An 18,187-nucleotide genomic window follows, 5' to 3' on the forward strand; every position below is an offset into this window, starting at 1 on the left:
GTTTAATTTTTCTGCATGGGTATCATATTGTTGTCTGATGATATACTCCTTTACTACACACACTTATGAGCAAACAAGACATAAAGCTTTATCCTGCACCAGCACTGCAATTTCTTTACTGAAATACAGTGTCAGACTTTTTTTTTTCTTTTTCACCAGCATAGAGAGTATATGGCTGTGCCAACATTTAATGTAATTGTCGGTGCAGCAAACCGTATTTTTCCTTATCTACATCATCCTTTCTGAGAATGGTTTCTAACGCAAGATTCATCATATCATAGAAGTATTGCTTATACACAGTCAGTGACAACTGGATGTGAATATAGTGTTTTGGGTTTTTTTTGGAGGGGGGGGGGGGGTTCTTTTCTTTACAATTTTCCCTTCCCACCTAAAACATCTGGGAGGGCCTTATGAACCCTTCTTTGGCCAGATCTGAGCCCTACAACTCACTTCCCTACTTATACGACATTACCCCACTGATAGGGCCTACAGATGCTCTGCAGTTCAACAAGGTCAGGGCAGGGCATGACATCTACTTGCGTTGTGATTGAAGCAAATACAATCTTGTCTCTGCAACTAATCAAACTTCTGTTCCTGAACACACTTCAAAGTTGTAGGTTACATTGATTTCATAATGTATCAACCAAACAAGAGTGCTTCTTCAAATTGCAGCAAATAAGAATGAGAGTGGGTCTTAGTCGTGGTGTGTCCGTTTCCCCCTCAAATAATTAAAACACTTCCTATTTTCTACTCAGGTTTGAGTAATAAACCTTGTCATAGGCCTTATTCAGTAGGCTATTCAACAGCATTCATACGGTTTAATATTTCAGTTTCATAAAAGTCACAAATAAATGTATTTTTTTGTGTCCGGTCTCATCAATCTTTAATAATTAATTAACCTATATTCCAATCCATACCAATTTTTATTGTAGTGTCTGGGAGTAGAGATGAAGTGCTGACACTCTCCCATCCACATTAGGCCAAATTTACGACATACACGTAGACGGGCTTCTACTCTGCGCCCATTTGAATGGCGATGACTATCCGGATGAATGACGCTACCATCGTCGAATTGTAGTTTGAATTGTGAAACCTCATTAGCCAGAGGACACAAATGCCTTGCCTTAGACCCAATCGTTACCCTCAAATCATGGTGGAGGCGTGTCTTTAATGTGCAAGTGACGAATAAGCAATCAATGTGTCGCCCGCAGTGATCTGAAACTCCACCCCCGGCATCCATTTCTGTTCTGGAAGACACGGTGCTCGCGAAGAAAATCGTTGCTTTTAAATTTTTATTTTAATGTAATTCTCCGACAATCTGGACTCTGCCTTACGAGCATTATTTAGAAAAACCAGCCGGTCTGAGTCGTCACATTTTTCTGTCTGAGAAATCGTACAGGCTTTTGAATCGAGGCGGGCCTTTATTCCCCATTTTAACTTTCCTGAGCGGCGTTTTCCGCCGTTTTTTTTTCTCGCTAGCCCCACTCACTATCCCCTCCGTGTGAGTAGGGGCCTGTAGTGTAGCCACGAGGCGCGTTGGACCAGCGGGAATCGGGCGATGGCGGAGTTTGGTAATGGATTGGCGGAGGAATCTCTGCTGGACTCAGATCCAGGGCACCCAGAACTTGAAGACCCAGGTGTCGGCGACGAAGAGCCAGGATTAGAAGAGGGAGAGGCCGCTATTGAGGACCCGGTGAGTGAAGGACACATAACGTTAACGTTAAATACGCCTAGCTGTATGGCGTGTCTGTTGTTGGAAGTCAGTGTATCGTAATTAAACATACTATTCGGTTTTTTTCAATGTGAGTTAGTGCTAAAGTATACACACAATTAAACGCGTGCTACACACCATGTAACTGCTACCGCCGGGTAGCGTTATCCGCCATTGTGGCTCACGCAGTGCAGCAGAATCGGATGGTGACATGCGTGCTGTTGGCGGCCATGTTGGCGCAGCGTTGGTTGTGGTTCCCTGCGCCAGAGCTGTCGACCTAGTGGGGAAAAAAATCTTCGTCGCAAAAATGCGAGACGGAGATGTAAGAGACAGGGGCGAGGATAGGACAGGCCGCCATTAGCAGCAGTGTGAGTCTATCCGCAGAGAAGGAGAGAGTTGACGGTAAACACGCCTCCTTTCTTATTCGAATTGGGTCTGTTTACAGCAGCTTTTCAGTGTGGTGCTAGCAAAGACTTGTTCTTACGTTGTCAACTTTATGGAAAGATATGGCCATTGTCAGTCGTTAGCAAGGTAGCTAACAGGTTTTGCAAAGCGAATGTAAACGGTATGCGGCACTGACATCACTGAACAGACTTACTGTTGAGCTTTGCAAGCGGGTTAATAGTTATGGTGATGGACCATCACTGGTAACGTTAACGTTAACATTAGCCACAAATGGCCTTGTTAGCTGCTAAGGGACATTGTGAGATGGCCGGCAAGTTGTATAAAGTGGCTTAATCTCTGAGGTGGAATGGCAGATTTAAAGCTATTAAATAATTGTGATGCTGGATAGCGAGACAAGTTGCTACTTAATGTAACGTTAGCTGTTTCCAGCAAAGGGTAAGTCATAGAAACTCTTATCATCCTGACGTTAGACCACTAGATAATGCAATGAATGTGTGTATATACTCACACGCACACACACACACACACACATATATATACATATACACACACACCCATGTATTTTATGTTTGTATAGAATACTTTTGATGCATCTTACGATGCATTTACGCAGCCTGCAAGCTAATATCATTTGAAGCATCTTTTTAATCCACGAAGGTGGTTGGCGTGTGCATGATGTAGCTAGCTCAAGACCTGAGCTCACAAGACATGGGGTGCGGTACTCCAGAGGATGCATGTCTTTCTCTTGCAGAACGTTGTCTTTTTCTTCGGAAGGTGTTTGTCAAACAAATTTGGTATGATTTCGTCGTGTTTCAGGTGCTGACAAAGGCAGACGATATAGTAATTTTAGGGTATTGGTTTGAAGCTAAGCGCATAATATCTTCCTTAAAAATCAGCTGTGAACTGAATTAGTAACTGCTTTATGTGGCATCGTGAAGACCTGGACTGGATTAAATTGTGATAAGTGAGGGCATCACATTGAGTCAATTTAGGATGGAGCTGGAGCGGGTCTCGTTGCCCTGCAATGCAGCAGAGATGGGAGGGCAGACTCGAACTTGTGTGTGTGTGTGTGAGGGTGTGCGCGCGTGCATGCGCCCTTGTGTGTGTGTGTGTATGTGAGAGAGAGGAGAGACTGTATGCGCTCGTGTGAGAAGATGCCACTGTGCATGCAGACATGTCGGTAGCGTCCACGACAGTGGCACTGCAGCAGCGACGGGGGCGTCTTTGCTGAGTGGACAGTCTGAAGTTGAATGGTTAATGGACATGCCACTGAAAGACCTCGGCCCATCGTGTCTGTGTACGTGCATGCCTTCGGTTTGCCTGTGGTAGCTGCTGGAACGGGGTCAAACGGGGCTGCAGCCGCTTGTGGCGTAATGCCCCGACATTACTGAGATGAATGTGCCAGCATCCAGCTAGTTTTCCCAGCTCCACTATGGAGAATCGTCTTTAGCGTGATGTGATGTGTTAGTTTTATGCACTATTACGATTTAGAAATGATATACAAAATACAGTTTGAATTTATGTAATCTGGATAGGGTGGTAATCCATCAGTGGTTGACATTGGTGTGTAGTGCACTATGTGTGTGTGTGTGTGTGTGTGTTTAATTTGTTTTTTGCGTCCCTTTCATCTTCTTTTCTGTTTACCCCACTATGGACTGTAGGAACTGGAGGCGATCAAAGCCCGGGTGCGAGAGATGGAGGAGGAAGCGGAGAAGTTGAAGGAGCTACAGAACGAGGTGGAGAAACAGATGAACCTGAGCCCTCCACCCAGTGAGTTTGTGTCTCTGTCTGTGTGTGTGTGTGTGTGTGTGGGGGGGGGGGGGGGGGGGATGTGTAAGTGTGTATGTGTGATGGCAAGAAACGAGCAAGAGAACAGCGTGTGTCGTGCAGCTCAAGGAGAGCACTGCAGTCAAGTCACTGCACTGACAAACAGCGCTGCATCAGAGACTGTATCATGTACCAGTTGCATCTAGCAGAGGGAGACAGAGACCACTATGTCCTGTTTGGGATCCTGGGCATCTGTGCAGCCTTATAAGCTCTTATGCCAAGCAGACTTGTGGTCACTTAGCAGGTGTTTGTGTTTAAAATATGAACCTTTGCATTTGTTCAGCTCTCCTAATGTAACTCAAAAGATAAACACATGGCTATGGCATGTCAGCTAATCTGAGACATGAGAGTTCCTCCTCAACTTGGCTGCCTGACGCTTGTCGTTCTTTTTACTCTGTTCTTTGATGCTGAACAGAATTTTATGGTCTTAGTACCTTTGCAATCACTGCCGAGCCCAACTTGGTGTATGTGTGTAGTGTATCTTGTAGATGGATTTTTTTTCTTGAATTGCGTCTACAAGTATTCTCGAGTGTTCAGATGCCAGGTGTAAAATGAAGATGCATGGTGGGTGTGAGTGGCTAAATGACGATGTGGTCCTTTCTACAGCTGGTCCTGTCATCATGTCCATTGAAGAGAAGATGGAGGCAGATGGAAGGTCAATCTACGTCGGAAACGTAAGTCTGTATTTTGTGCTTTCAGTCCTGTTGGGGGCATATGGGGGACGTTTGACTGGTTCTCAAGCCGTTTTTGCAGGTTATTCATAATCCATAACCAATGAACACAATACATTGCCAACCCACCCTGGTGATGCTAACTCAATTGTTTGGGTCCATTGATAAAAAGACTGCGGGTATTTTTTATTTTCATTTGTGATGCGATCTGGAAAAACCCATCAAATGGTGCAATTTGACCAATTCTGATTCTGATACCATCCTAGCAACATCCAAGATTTTGGGAGGATGGTATCCAGGATTTTGTTAGGGGACAGCGTCAAGAACGATATCAGGATGATATCAGAATCTTAAAATGGTCAAATTTCACCAGGGAGGGTTGAAATGGAGCAAAAATCAAAGATTTTTGAGTTTACCATGTGATGGGTTTTCGCAGATTGCATCACATTTGTCTACAATCAAATATGAAATGCATTAAAACTATTCTACTTCCTGTGCGGGTTTGGTTTGAGTGACCTCACTTCCTCTCTCTCTCCACCAGGTGGACTATGGTGCCACTGCAGAGGAGCTTGAGGCTCACTTCCACGGCTGCGGCTCCGTAAACAGAGTCACTATCCTGTGTGACAAGTACACAGGCCACCCCAAAGGGTATTGCGCCACTACTGTTCTTTCTCTGCTGTTTTCTCACAAAGGATGTGGGAATGTTTGAGATCCAAGCGTAAATCCGAATGTTATTCACAAGGCACTGTATGTTCTCAAAGTTACAAAGGAATTTGCTACCTGTGTAAAGCTGGCCTTTATGTAGATATCAGTGTTGTCAGCTGTGAGAGAATGTGACCAGTCCTACATTAGGAAGGGAATGACTAATCAGACGCATGCATTTAATTAAATGATCATCTAAAATCTATTTGAGCTATAATCACGTCTGGACATGCAAGGACATCATATTGATTGACTTCCATCGCTGCCAAATCACTGCCAAACGGTGTCTTTTTTATCATTTAATCTAGTTGGGCAGATTGGTCCTAGCATGTAGATTCACAGTGGATTAATGGCAATCCATTGATGTAGATTTACATTTCATATGTGACTTTGATTTCTTGATCCATTCCTGAGACCTTATTTTAAGACGGCTGAGTGGGCTGACCTTTCTTCCGTAGAGTTTTGCGGTAGTCAGTCATGTGGTGTAGCTGTTCTCTTGTCCTACTTGAATAATGCAAAGCTTCCTCCTTTGGGCTAGTTTGGCTTCTAATTGTAACAGTTTTTGTCTAAAGCAGACAGACGGTGTCAGGAAGGCTAGTTGTACCCTGGAGTTGTCCTAAAAAGCAGGAGGAGTAGCTATGTAGGTCAGCACTGGGCCCGATGGCCTTTGGACATCTCTCTTTATTACAGTTCAGTGAGTTTTCGGGGTAGCCTATCTGACGTTGGCAGAAATGCACACGGGTTGAGGAAGCTGTGGCGCAGGAGGACCCCATTTGGGTCCCAGTCCCCGTGGGGGACATGGGTGAAGGTCTGACCCATGGTCGTCTCCCTGCTCTGGTCCCATCTCTCTTGCACTTGCTTCCTTGTCAGTCATCGCTGTCCTATCTGAATAAAGAGATATACTTTTATATTACAGTATGTATCCCTCCAGTTAAGCTGGTGGAAAAACTGATGATGTGTGTATCATGCGGCATTATGCATCTGTTTCATTACTTGAGATATTGACTTTATAAAGAGACTTTCAATGAGTATTGATTTTTGTGTATGTGCGTGTGGTCTGGTTACACAGGTTTGCGTACATCGAGTTTGCAGATAAGGAGTCTGTGAGGACAGCCATGGCGCTAGACGAATCCCTCTTCAGAGGACGACAGATTAAGGTGAGTGTTGAGTGCTTGGTCTTCTGTTGTAAGTGTTTTCGCCTACTTAAACATCAGGGACAAGTAAATTATCTTCATACACAATCATATTATCGGACTGCCTGAAGGATGACTGCCTTTTCAATGACCCCATGCTTGTGTGCACACTGCACGGTATCAGTGATGACCGTGGATGAAAGGTTGGCTTCATTGCAATTCCTATGGAAATAAAAACGAGGCCTGTTGACCAGTTTAGGTCATTATAAATCCTTTGCTATTGAATTTGCAATCAATCATTCTTGAGATGTAACGCAGAAACCAAATTAACCAAATTAATTTCAGTCGACCCCATTTTCATTCAGTCGGCCCCAATAGCGATACCTCGCTCAATTGACAGAATGCATATTGTTGTTTTAATGTACAGACATAAGAAAATCAGCGTGTGTGTGGGTGTATCTGTAATAGTAGGCATACTGGTGTGTCCTAGTGTGAGTCTAGCTCTCTTGCTGTATTTAAGGTAGTGTCAAGAATATTTTTAGGTTCATCCTTTGAAGGGCTTATTTTAGCAGTGGCTCACAGTCTCTCTTCCGTCGGGCAGGTTGGCGCCAAGAGAACAAACCGGCCAGGAATCAGCACCACAGACCGCGGGTTCCCCCGCGCTCGGTTCCGCTCGCGGGTCAACTTCTCATCCCGGTCGCGCTACTACAGCGGCTACACGCCACCCAGAGGCAGAGGACGGGCCTTCAGGTGAGAGCGGACGGCCAGTTACACTTTCTCTGTCACACACACACACACATACATATACACACACACACACACACACACACACACACACACACACACACACAGCAAAGAGTGGGTATGTTCAAAGGGTAGGGAGATGAAGGTTGAGTTGTCTGAGCATCGCTCAAGGAAAGGGTAAAAGATGATTCAGGTCATATGAACCCTAGGGATGAAAATGTGGTCTTTGAGCGAGTAGAGAGTGAGCATTTTTAAGGGGATGGCGTGTCTGGAGTAGGCGTTGTGACTGCAGTGGGCCCTGATCTTTAGTCAGACTCCAGAGACAGAGGAGGGAACAGGTAGGAGGGATTCAAACCAGGGTTCATGAGTTCTGTTAAATCCACACCCTTTTTACAGAACAGGGAAGGTAGAAGCCAGTGTGTCTGGTTGTGGTTTTGGCTAAACTCTTTTGGTGGGTAGAAATTTAGAAGATGTGTGTTAAACTCTGTAACTAGGGTAGAGTAGTGTAGTGTACACACAGCAGGACCTGCTCTAGATTTCTACTCCAGCCTGGCAGGTGCTTGCTTAATATAGGGGCTTGCATGTGATGGCTGTATAAAAGTCTGGTCATTGAGGAGGACTATTATAGGGCAGGGCAGTTCTATTCTCTTCCAGCTAACCGCTGACCAGTTGCACTTTCCCCAAAAATTGTTATGAAGGACTGTTTTTGTTGAACAGTAAGTCCCTTAGTTACTCTAAGTCAGACAAGTAGGCTGAAGTTGACTGGCAGTGGAAAGGATGCCCTGTAATGACGATACGATGGTTGTGTTTGGCAGGTCTTGTAGTTTCAGTGTTTTTGCTGGTAAATAGCGTTGATGTAGTTCTAATTGTACTCCGCTGTGATCTGAGCTGCCGTGTTCTCTGAGCTGGTGCGGTTCACCAGTGGCAGGTGTAGTCAGGTAGTTAGCAGGAGGGTTAGGAGACTACTTATAACAGTTGTGGTTGAGCACAGTCGTAAAGTCAGTTGCTTGCACAAGGATGACTGGGCAATCTAAAGATTTACATGCAAGTGTTTTCTCCAACTGAAATATTAGGGGCAAATAAAGCATTGCGAAAGTGGAAGCTTCACCGGTATGGTGATTGTTCTCTAAGCTGAATGCCCAGGTTGTTACTACTGTTGAATCCACTTGGCTAAGTTGGGATCCAACAGTAGTGTAGTGGTGTATACTGTTTAGTTCTGCAGCCTGTCTCACCTGAAGCATTGACCTGTCATGAGTAGGAATGCACCGATATATCGGCCAACATCAATGCTGCATTTGGTAATTTAGTGCTATGAAGGTTCGGAAGATTTGAAAATGGTTCAGGATCAATATTTTTGTTTCTACTCCACTAAAGGCATAACTAACAAAAACAAAGAAAAATATCTGTATCGGTCATTGACATGGGTATTGATATGAGCCCAGAATTTCACAATCGGTGCATCCCTAGTCATGGGGGGTGGCGAGGCCCTTCACTCGTAATGCTTATTGGTTGACCCGGCCCTGTTGAGTGCTTGTGTGATTGACAGGCCATTGGTGTGGGATTGCCAAAATGAGCTGAGTGCAAGCCTTGTTTGTCAGTGGTTGCCTTTTCCTTGGCTGTTGGCTGTTGAATACTGAAAAATGTTTATTTAACAGTATTTTCATTACTTGTGTTCTATTCAGTGAATGCTTTTGTGCTTAGTGGAGTTAAAACATCATTGTATGAAAATGGCGTTAGTAGTGTGTGTGGATTTTGTAAATACTGTGTCTGGATCTGTGGTAGTTGTTTTGCCTAAGTAAGAGTAAGATCAGACCCTGTGCTGTTATGATCATGTGTCAGTCTGTACAAAAGTGTGCTTCCTACTGAGGTGGTTTGGACTAAAATGTGGCTGAGACTTAGTCACTTAACACCCCCTAGCTGTTAGTGCGAAGTGAGGAAGACATGCTCACAATACAAATACCCAAGACGTGTACATGTATGCACACAAACTTGAGATCTGTCACCTCCTGCCTTCCCTTCCCCCACCCATGCGTGCTCTCCTGTTTTTATTTACTGCTGCTTTTGTTTGTTTGTTTATTTATTTATTTATTTATTTATGAATTAATTTAGTTTGGTTGAAAGAAATACTTCAACGAAGGTGTTTGCACGCATGCCACACACACACACATAGACCGCATACGTTGCAAACACCATCACCATACAGATCATATCCTAGTAATCACCTCATGTGTTCCGAACCCTGGCATGGGTGTGAGGTACTGAGCTGGCCGGTGAGTCTCTGTTTTTGCCTAGAGTAAGTGGGAACATTTCTTGAAAAACCCACAGAAATCTGGCCTTTCAACTGGAAAACTCTCTAAGCTTGGACATAAAGTAAGCTTTGCTGAGCTAAAATGTGGTTTTCACCCAGCTGTTATTGATTACACTGGGTGGTTAAAGATCCAGTGTTCATTCACTGCATTTAATGAATGGAAGAAAAAAAAACCTCTGACATCACAAATTGATTCAAGCTCGAGTGTCACATTCAGTGCCTGGTTGCACTGCTGGCATCCGAAGTCTGGAACGATCGATTCTCAGACCTTTTTGAAATCAAGCACTCTGGATGGTGACGAGCATTCATCGGCCCCCAACGACCGCTCACTCAACCCTGCTTTTTAGTTCATTTTTGGTTTTATTTCTTCATTTTAATTGCAGCCATTAAAGACACACACGCTCATTGAACATGCAATTCTGTGCCCAGAGTTTATACTGCAAGCTGCAGCCTCGGGCAAGCAGGGGCTCACCAGAGGACACGCCAAGTCCATTAAAGTCCACGTGACTTTCATCCGACCAATCACAAACAGAACGGAGGGTTCATTTCTGCAGCCTGATGTTGACCTCTGACACTGATTTATTTGACCTATCTGACCTCTGGTGTCAGCTCCAGCTTTGAGCCCTGGCATTTTAGGGAGCGCTGGAGTGTTATACTTGAACAGTAGAGGGTTGGGGTGGACAGGGGTTGTGAATGCCAAGCAAGCTGTGTTGGTTTTGTGTTGTATGTTTGAATGGATGTCCATGTAGTATTCTATTATATGTGTTTGTATGTGTGTTTGTGGAGCCAGCAAGCTGTTTGAAGTTGTCAGGCTAGTTGAATGCATGCAGATGTGTGTGTATGTTAAAAATGGGGTGTGCTTGGGTCTTGGCTGTATTCTTCCATGATCTGTCAAGAGTCTGGCACATGACGCGTGTATGTGAGTGTGCGTGTGTGTTTACACATGGGGCAGTGATGTGATTCGCAATAAGTAGCATTTGTGTATGGACATGTGGAACATGAGTGCTTTATGTTGAGGTTGTTAAGGTTTCTCTTGTGTGGTTTGTGTTTGCTGTTTTTGCCCAAAAGTCTTGGCTGTGTAGCGTGCGAGTGTGTGTATGTGTGTGCATGCGCGCGTGCGTGTGTGTGTGTGTGTCTACTTGTGGGGCAGTTGATGTCTGTTCCAGGGATTTCTCCCTACAGAGACCACAGGAGCCGCCCTTACACAGAGAGAGAGAAAGAGGGAGAGAGAGTGCCTTCATTGCCCCCCCCCTTCCCTATCCCCAACACAGGCGCACACTCTAATCCGTTGTAGCTGCGCGCACACACACACACACACATACACACACACCCACATCACATAGTTTTAATGTTGGGAGAAACTCTTTCAGTGTCTCCAGCCACTTTAATTATTTTGCACACAGTTGATCATTGTGATTGTGTATGCCTGTAAGGGCCTTAATCACAACAATGGTATACATTTTACAGATGAGAAATATGTGTATACCTTTTCACAGATGAAATTATGCACTATTTATACTGTATTTGATCCCCTCCCCCTTTTTTTCAAGTATTGATGACCAACCTCTCTGACCATAGACATTACCCAAACACTACCTGACACGCATAATAACCGCACCATACATGAAAATTGGTGTCCTTTTTTCCTTTTTTTTTTTTTACTCTCAAATCAAACCAACCAAATATTTTAAAGAAATAATTAAGAAAAAAAACTCACCCTCTTTTTCTCTCTCTTTTCCAGGGGCCGAGGGCGATCAACATCGTGGTATTCCCCTTACTAATAACCCCCCCCCCTCCCCACTCTTCTTTACTATCATCTCCCCCCTATTCCCTTAACAAAAAAAAAAAGAAAAGAAAAAAAAGTACCCCCCAATAAAGGAAGAAAAAAAATCTCAGAAGAAAAAAAGACAAAAAAAGAGGAGAAAAAAAAAAGACCCTCTCCTGGACAGACAGACTGACTGGCTGGCTGGATGCAGTGTGCGATTGTGTGTGCGCGTGCGTGTGCGGACGTGGTGCGGTCATCCTGGTAAGGTATCAAGTGGCCGTTTTGGGGGAGCTTGGGTGGCATTTTCTTTCTTGATCTGTTGATTATTTTTTGTTTTTGTTTTTGTTTTTGAAAAAAAAAAAAAAAAAAAAAAAAAAGAAAGAAAAAAAGATGTTATCTCAGGCTGCAGATGTCTCCTTGGTCTGGTTGTGAACCTCCCTCACCCCCACTTCTTTCTTTCACACCAAGTACAGGCTTTCTCCTGTTTTGTGTTCAGTACATCAAAAATGCAAAGTTGAAAGAAAACCTTAAGAAAAAAGATTACTGTATTGAATATGTGAACCTCGAACGAATAGCAAAGAATGTTGTTTAATTTTTTAAGTTGTGATATTGGAGTATCATATATTACTTTCTTTTGTTTTTCTTTCTCCTCCCTTCCTCCTCCCCCTTCCTTTTTTGTACTCTAAGAAGCAGTTGCCACTCATCCTCTGTCTCTCCTTTCCCTCCCGTCGCTGTTTTTGGTTTGCGTTCCTTTCTTCCCACTGGTTCATCCCTTGCTCGCCTGCGTTCAGTCCCCCCCTCCTCTCCAGTGGTCACATGGTGGCCCTTTCAGTGTTAAGTGGATCATGCTCGTTTGGTTGTTTCCACACTCATCTGTCGTTCGCCTCTCTCTCGGGCCGCGCCTGCGTAGCGTTCATCATTCTTTCTGCAGAAAAGCATGGCCAGAAACACGTTTGCCATCTTCACTGTTTTGGATTTTTTTTTTTTACCCTTTTTTTTCCTGCCCTGCATAATAACCCTCCCTTTCTTTTTATCTTCCCCCTCATGGAGTCCCGCTTCCTGTGTCTAAACCACTCTCCCCATGGATCTCTTACTGTCACCCACTCAACCCCCCTGTCTTTTCAACCTCTGTCCTTCACTCTCATTCTATCCTTTATCTCTCTATCTTTCTCTGTATATTAGACCACTTCTTGTCGTTTCAGGTTTCAGGACCAGTGGAGGCTGACCACTCCTCCTCAAGTGGCGGCGGCGCCCCCCACTGTCTCGGCGGCGTCTCTCTCTCTCTCCGCTCCTGCTATGCACACTCACCCCATTCTGTCCGTGTGGGGGGGCGGGGGTGGGGGGCAGGGCGACCACAGGCCCACTGCTGCTGGTATTTACTACAACAACAAGCGTTGAGCTCTCACACAAACAAACAAACAAACACACGAAAAAAGACCCACACATATTACACATGCACACAAAACACACAGGACACATGCACGCACACATACGTACACAAACACTAGGCCAACGGCACGGCATACATCCCACCACATATATTAATATATATAAATCTAGAGAGAGAGGATGAGCAAGGCTAAGAGAACTAAGCCCCACTAGCGGCAGCGGCGGAGTTTGGATGAGTGAGGAAGACCCAGCAGGGGGAGCGGAGAGAGGTGGGGAGGGTTCCAGGGCCCGGGCCCCTGTCTCTCTCTCTGTTTCTGTCTATCTCTCTCACTTTTCTCTTTCAGTGCGCAGGGCAGTCATGGCATGGCAGGAGATCTTAGTGAGGGGGTTTGGGGCTCTAGGCATCAATTTATTTAACGGTGGAGAGCAGGACAGGGCTTTTATTTCCTTGGGGATTGGGGTGGGTCGGGGTGGGGTTTGTGTGGAAAGGTTTGGTTTTTTTGAGACGGGGGAGCGGGTTTGAACACAAAAAGAGAAAAGATGTTTTGCTTTTTTTATTTTATTTTTAACCCATGAGTCTGTAATTAGAAAAAAAAATAAAATAAAAAGAACATTGTGTAAAAACAAATGGAGGTTGTCAGTGTTTTCTATCCTTAACAACGTTTGATCTTGTGATTTGTTGAGTGAAATTGTAATAGTAATTTAACTATTATTTACAAATTATTTGATTAAGGGCAAGTTAGGTGAAAGGATGGCATTGGCTAAAATGAATCACATAATTGACAATGCACAAACAAATTATTTGATGTGTAAAATGTATTCGATAACAAAGTCTAAAATGTCTTCTAGTACATGTATGTCTGAGTAAAGAAAGAGGCCAATTCAGTGACCCTTTTACAACATTTATTTCCTTGAAATACAAAAAAAAAAGTTTTTTTAAACAGATTTTAATTAATTTGCTGCATATACATTTATGAAACCAAATGACAACAGTGAAGCGTGATATATTTATGCACCAAGTTGAAAGTGAGCTGGTATGTAGTGGAATTTCAGCTGTTGGCCTTGTCCCAGCTCGCTCTATCGACGTTTCTTGAAAGCTGTTAAAAGAACACCAAAAATATAATGACTTAAAGTATAGACATCACGTTTGGAACAATATTTCATAACTCCCATACCATTAAGACCTATGTCTATAATGTGGTATATTCAATGTGCTTGCCAGACCAATGGCTATCCTATCTACTAAATAACTGCTAAGGAGACCTGGGTAAAGGGAAGTTGTCAGTGGGCTAGTCCACTCTGGTATTGTTTTGTGACCAATGTGCCAGTGCAGTGGTGGGGACACTAGCCACATTTAAATGAACACTTTTTTTTGGTTTTGTCATTCTAACTGAAAAATGTGTCATTGAGTACATTATATTCAAGTGGTCTCAAGCGCTTTAGAATCTTTGATTGGAATAGCCGTTCAGCAGGCTATCCGGTTGGAATCAAAATAGGAACAGACTACACCACTTTTATTCCGATGGAACCACCATTCCATTTTTAATCAAATGTCTATGTAACAAGTGTATTAGGAAATGTGGGAAGCGAGAGCAGGAGCTGTTAAACTAAGGCCATAAAGAGTTGGGGATTCCCCAGTGTCCTGGATGTTCATTTGAATTCACACACTTGGTTTAAATTATCAAACATACCCTTTCTTTTTGTGTTCTTCTTCATCAGCTTCTTCTTTTTGGTTCGTGGTTTTTCCATCTCCTACATTGAAGACAGTCAGAGAGACCAATATCCTCATTAGAGATTGTAATGTAACAAAGCAGTTATAAACTACAAGAGAACAACAAAATAACAGTGTACAGAGGAAGTGGCAAACATACCTGTCCTTCCCCACCAATCAATCCTGTGATGTCACCAAAACGTGTGATGTTGTTCAGCTGGGAGGTCATTCCCACCAGCCCTCTCTTCCGGACCTTCTGGTCCCGGGTCATGCCAAGACGAACCATCATCGTCTCCTCATAGTTCTTCCTGTGGACCAAAAAACTCTTCACTCACAAAGTGCAATGACAGGGGTCATGGAATGGAGCACTCCACACATACTTAAAGAATGTAAATGTTTCAAAAAGTAAGGTTTTAAGCGATTTGTTTCCGATATCCCACCCACTGGAGTATCATACAAGGATCCTGACCATAGAACTTCAGTTGTGTCTCATTTGAGATAACTGAGTACACTTAAAATAATTTTGTATACATTCGGCAGAAGTATATAAATATTCATAAGTCCAGGGACGCTTGTCTGAAAGGCAAAGTCTTGGGTCTGAAAGTCAAATGCATGGATCAAACTTCATTCTCATTGCTGGACAACTAGAAAAAAGTATTTGTCCAGCAAAGAGAATGTTTGGTCTCGGTGTTTGACAGTAAATCACTTGGCCCGTCTTTCAAATTAGGGATTTGGTGCCCAAGACCTATGCTGTTCACTGACCTATGCTGCTCTTCTCGACTCTCGCGGTCGGTCTGGAAATCCTGCCGATCCCGGATCTCCTCTGGTGCATCGCTATACTGCTGCCGTAGCTCCTGAATCACAGAGCTACGCAGGGCGGCACGTCTGTGCTTGTCGGTCAGGTCCTTCTGCCGGTCGGCCTCTGTCAGATCACCATCTAAAGGGAAGGTCACAAGACAAAAGTAAAGATACAACAACCTAACCGAACACAAGTATATTATTCATTTGTATCTGTATAAAGACATAAACATTTGAGACATTTTACTCTATAAAAACGTAATGCTATCAGCAGCAGATTTCACTTGATACATTAATGTTAAGATGTTAGATTAAGAGGTATAAGCCATTCTATACCATAATGCATTGGGGCAATTCGAGGAGGCACATATTTCTTTGCAGAGGAGCCATCCTTCTTAGAATCTCCAGCATTCATGTCGTCGTCCTCATCAGAACCCTCAGACTCATCCAGCTGAATAATCAAGAATAATTGTTTTTAATAATGAATCATGCACACTACTACTGTCAATAGGGGTGGAGAGATTACTTACTTTGCTGACAAGATTGTCAGGATTTGGACGAAAATGTAGTGGATCATTTTTTGCTGAAAACAATGGGGGGAAAACACAGGTCACTGTGTGCCAATACTATATACACTATACCCATAACAGCCACATCTATTGTATTAGTATCTTACCAAGACTTCCTGTTACTGCTGTGCGGACCAATTTATCAATCTGATATTTCAACTTCTGGTCCAAGGGGCGCATCTTCTCTAAGATCTAAAGGAAATGAACAAATTACAATATATACAACGGGTACAACTCCAAGGCAAGGAGACATACACTTAGTTGTATGTAAACAAGCTTCAGTACACACCGTTCTGACAGTGACAAGTCTGTGGATGGCATCGTTGTCTTTCAAGCTCTTCCCCTCTGATTTGACACTGATCAGGTGTGTGACATCTTGGAGGTAGAACAACAGTAACTGGTACCTCAGATCGAGGTAGGACAATCCCTAAAACAGAGAAGAATTTTGTTTATTACAGAGATACATTTTAAATTCATCAAATAATAAGAGTTATTGTCGATATAAAAGATTTAGCAAGGATTGTCTCGTTACCTTGGACGTTTGAAATGCTTTATCCTTTACTTTCTTGATCAAGTTCTGGACGTGACTTGTGACTGACACTACCTTCAAAAATAATAATGATAATAATGCAAACATCCAAACAAATGCTAGTAGGATGTCTTACGTCTTATGTCTTTCGTATTGTAAAACCTTACTTGTTCTGTGAGAGTGTTCATTAGTTTAACAGCAGAGGGCAAATCACTGTCCACCAAATCCTGGCACACGCAAAATGATGTTACATGAAATGTCTTCCCAAATCAAACCAAATACATAGGTAACAATAACATTAACCGGCACATGTATGGAGAGTAAACAACATTTCCATAAGCTAAAACCGGCTAGCACGCTAAACCTCATCTCCTATCACTTAAAATGGAATTGTGTTACGATATTCTGTTAGCCTACAGGGTGCAATGTATTGTACACCACTACTCTAGTAACAGTTGTATGCCAAAACAACGAAGGAGAACTTAAACCGTTTATAATTTGTAATTGCCTGATACTCACGTTGCCATCCTGGGACGCCGCCATTTTGATTTTGAGACCGGAAGTGTTGACTACGGAAAGTGAAATGGGACATGGGCCTTCGACTTTCTAATGTCAATGCCCTTTGTTCAAACTTTAATGTGACTTTTTCAGATTCTAGTTTAATCAATCCGTTTGTAATTCTAACAATCAGTTTTTTAGAGCATTACTATTCCAATATCAACTTGTTGAAGACAATCCGAATGAGACACTGCATTAGATAAAGCAGGCGCAAACTAGACCTCAATGACAGGTTTGTGCAGTTTTAATTTGTATAGGCCTATAATTTGTTTGATCTTTATTCTCAATGAAGAAAGGCATTGATAAGGATAGGCACAAAGAAAGAAATTCCTCTATTATGGCCCACCTGTCATGTCTCTATTCCCCACTAGTGGGGCCCACACTTTGAGAATTGCTGACATGAGTGCCACATTAGGCTATTTAGGGTTGCAAGTTGAGCATCACATTTGATTGTCTGTTGAGATGTGAGTTACGGTATGCACATGGAACTTGAATGTAGAAATAAACTCAGACCTTGCCTTGCCTTGAGTATACAAGTGATGAAATGCAGGTGGTTTCCTGAGCCTTAATCTCTTAATTTGGTTCAGTAAATACAGCAACAATCATGGGAAACACTGCTGACTTAATAGTTGTCCAGAAGACACTCCGTGGCATGCTCCACAAAGATGGTAAGCCACAGAGGGTCATTGCTGAAAGAGCAGGGTGTACATAGAGTGCTGTGTCAAAGCATATTCATGGAAAGTTGACTGGAAGGGAAAAGTGTGGTAGGAAAAAGTTTGCAAGCAATGACTGCAGCCCTGAGAGAATTGTCAAGCAAAGCACATTCAAGAACTTGGGGGAACATCACAAGGAGGGGAGCCGCCATGCAGAGGTGTCCAATAAATGGACTACAGGTGGCACATCTCTAGTGTTAAGCCACTCTGGAATCAGAGACAAGAGGTTAGAGTGTCTTACCTGGGCTAAGGAGAGACAGAGTTGGACAGGGGTGGAGCTAATGGTTCACTCGGGGTGCGACGACCTGTAGTGGGCCCCTATATTGCAGCTACGATGCAAACTGACAGCTGTTGTCATGGAAAGGCTGTTTAAAAAAACATTTAAAAAAATGTTTTAAAAAAATGCTATCAGCAGGGGGCCCCCTAGTGGCGGGGCCCGGAGTTGTTCGCACCGCAGCACTCCCCAGATCTCCACTACTGAAGCTGGACCATTGCTCAGTGGTCCAAACTCCTCTTTCCACATAAAACAAATGTTTTAATCTATTGCATTTCATTTGAATATCAAGGTCCAATCAATGTCCCTTGAGTCTGAAGGAAGAGTGGGGAGGCACAAAATCCAAGTTGCTTACACTCCTGTTTGATGTTTCCAGTCAA

The 18,187-nt window shown here is 43.4% G+C and overlaps 2 protein-coding genes across 5 annotated transcripts; one reads left to right on the plus strand and one right to left on the minus strand.

The window, feature by feature from the left end:
* Positions 1-1,219: 1,219 nt before the first annotated feature.
* On the plus strand, positions 1,220-13,283 carry pabpn1 (poly(A) binding protein, nuclear 1). Of its 4 annotated transcripts, XR_009936313.1 has the most exons (8): positions 1,221-1,693; positions 3,778-3,886; positions 4,550-4,617; positions 5,156-5,262; positions 6,386-6,473; positions 7,051-7,199; positions 11,243-11,527; positions 12,469-12,594. XR_009936313.1 is itself a non-coding variant. In XM_062520590.1 (7 exons), exons 1-7 carry the CDS (start codon positions 1,559-1,561, stop codon positions 12,662-12,664), a joined length of 852 nt encoding a protein of 283 aa, XP_062376574.1. In that variant the 5' UTR covers positions 1,220-1,558; the 3' UTR covers positions 12,665-13,283. The 4 variants fall into 4 exon arrangements, 3 of the variants coding, with proteins under 3 accessions (XP_062376574.1, XP_062376575.1, XP_062376576.1); XM_062520590.1 differs by lacking the exon at positions 11,243-11,527 and having other exon boundaries at positions 1,220-1,693; positions 12,469-13,283; XM_062520591.1 differs by having other exon boundaries at positions 11,243-12,603.
* A 261-nt stretch (positions 13,284-13,544) lies between these two features.
* On the minus strand, positions 13,545-16,846 carry ngdn (neuroguidin, EIF4E binding protein). The gene is made up of 11 exons (XM_062520588.1): positions 16,782-16,846; positions 16,430-16,489; positions 16,266-16,337; positions 16,023-16,160; positions 15,841-15,925; positions 15,695-15,747; positions 15,501-15,615; positions 15,129-15,303; positions 14,527-14,674; positions 14,347-14,407; positions 13,545-13,752 (listed from the first exon to the last, which is right to left on the minus strand). Exons 1-11 carry the CDS (start codon positions 16,803-16,805, stop codon positions 13,733-13,735), a joined length of 951 nt encoding a protein of 316 aa, XP_062376572.1. The 5' UTR covers positions 16,806-16,846; the 3' UTR covers positions 13,545-13,732.
* Positions 16,847-18,187: the final 1,341 nt, after the last annotated feature.

This window comes from Sardina pilchardus, chromosome 19, assembly GCF_963854185.1.
Source record: "Sardina pilchardus chromosome 19, fSarPil1.1, whole genome shotgun sequence".
NCBI classification, from domain to species: domain Eukaryota; kingdom Metazoa; phylum Chordata; class Actinopteri; order Clupeiformes; family Clupeidae; genus Sardina; species Sardina pilchardus.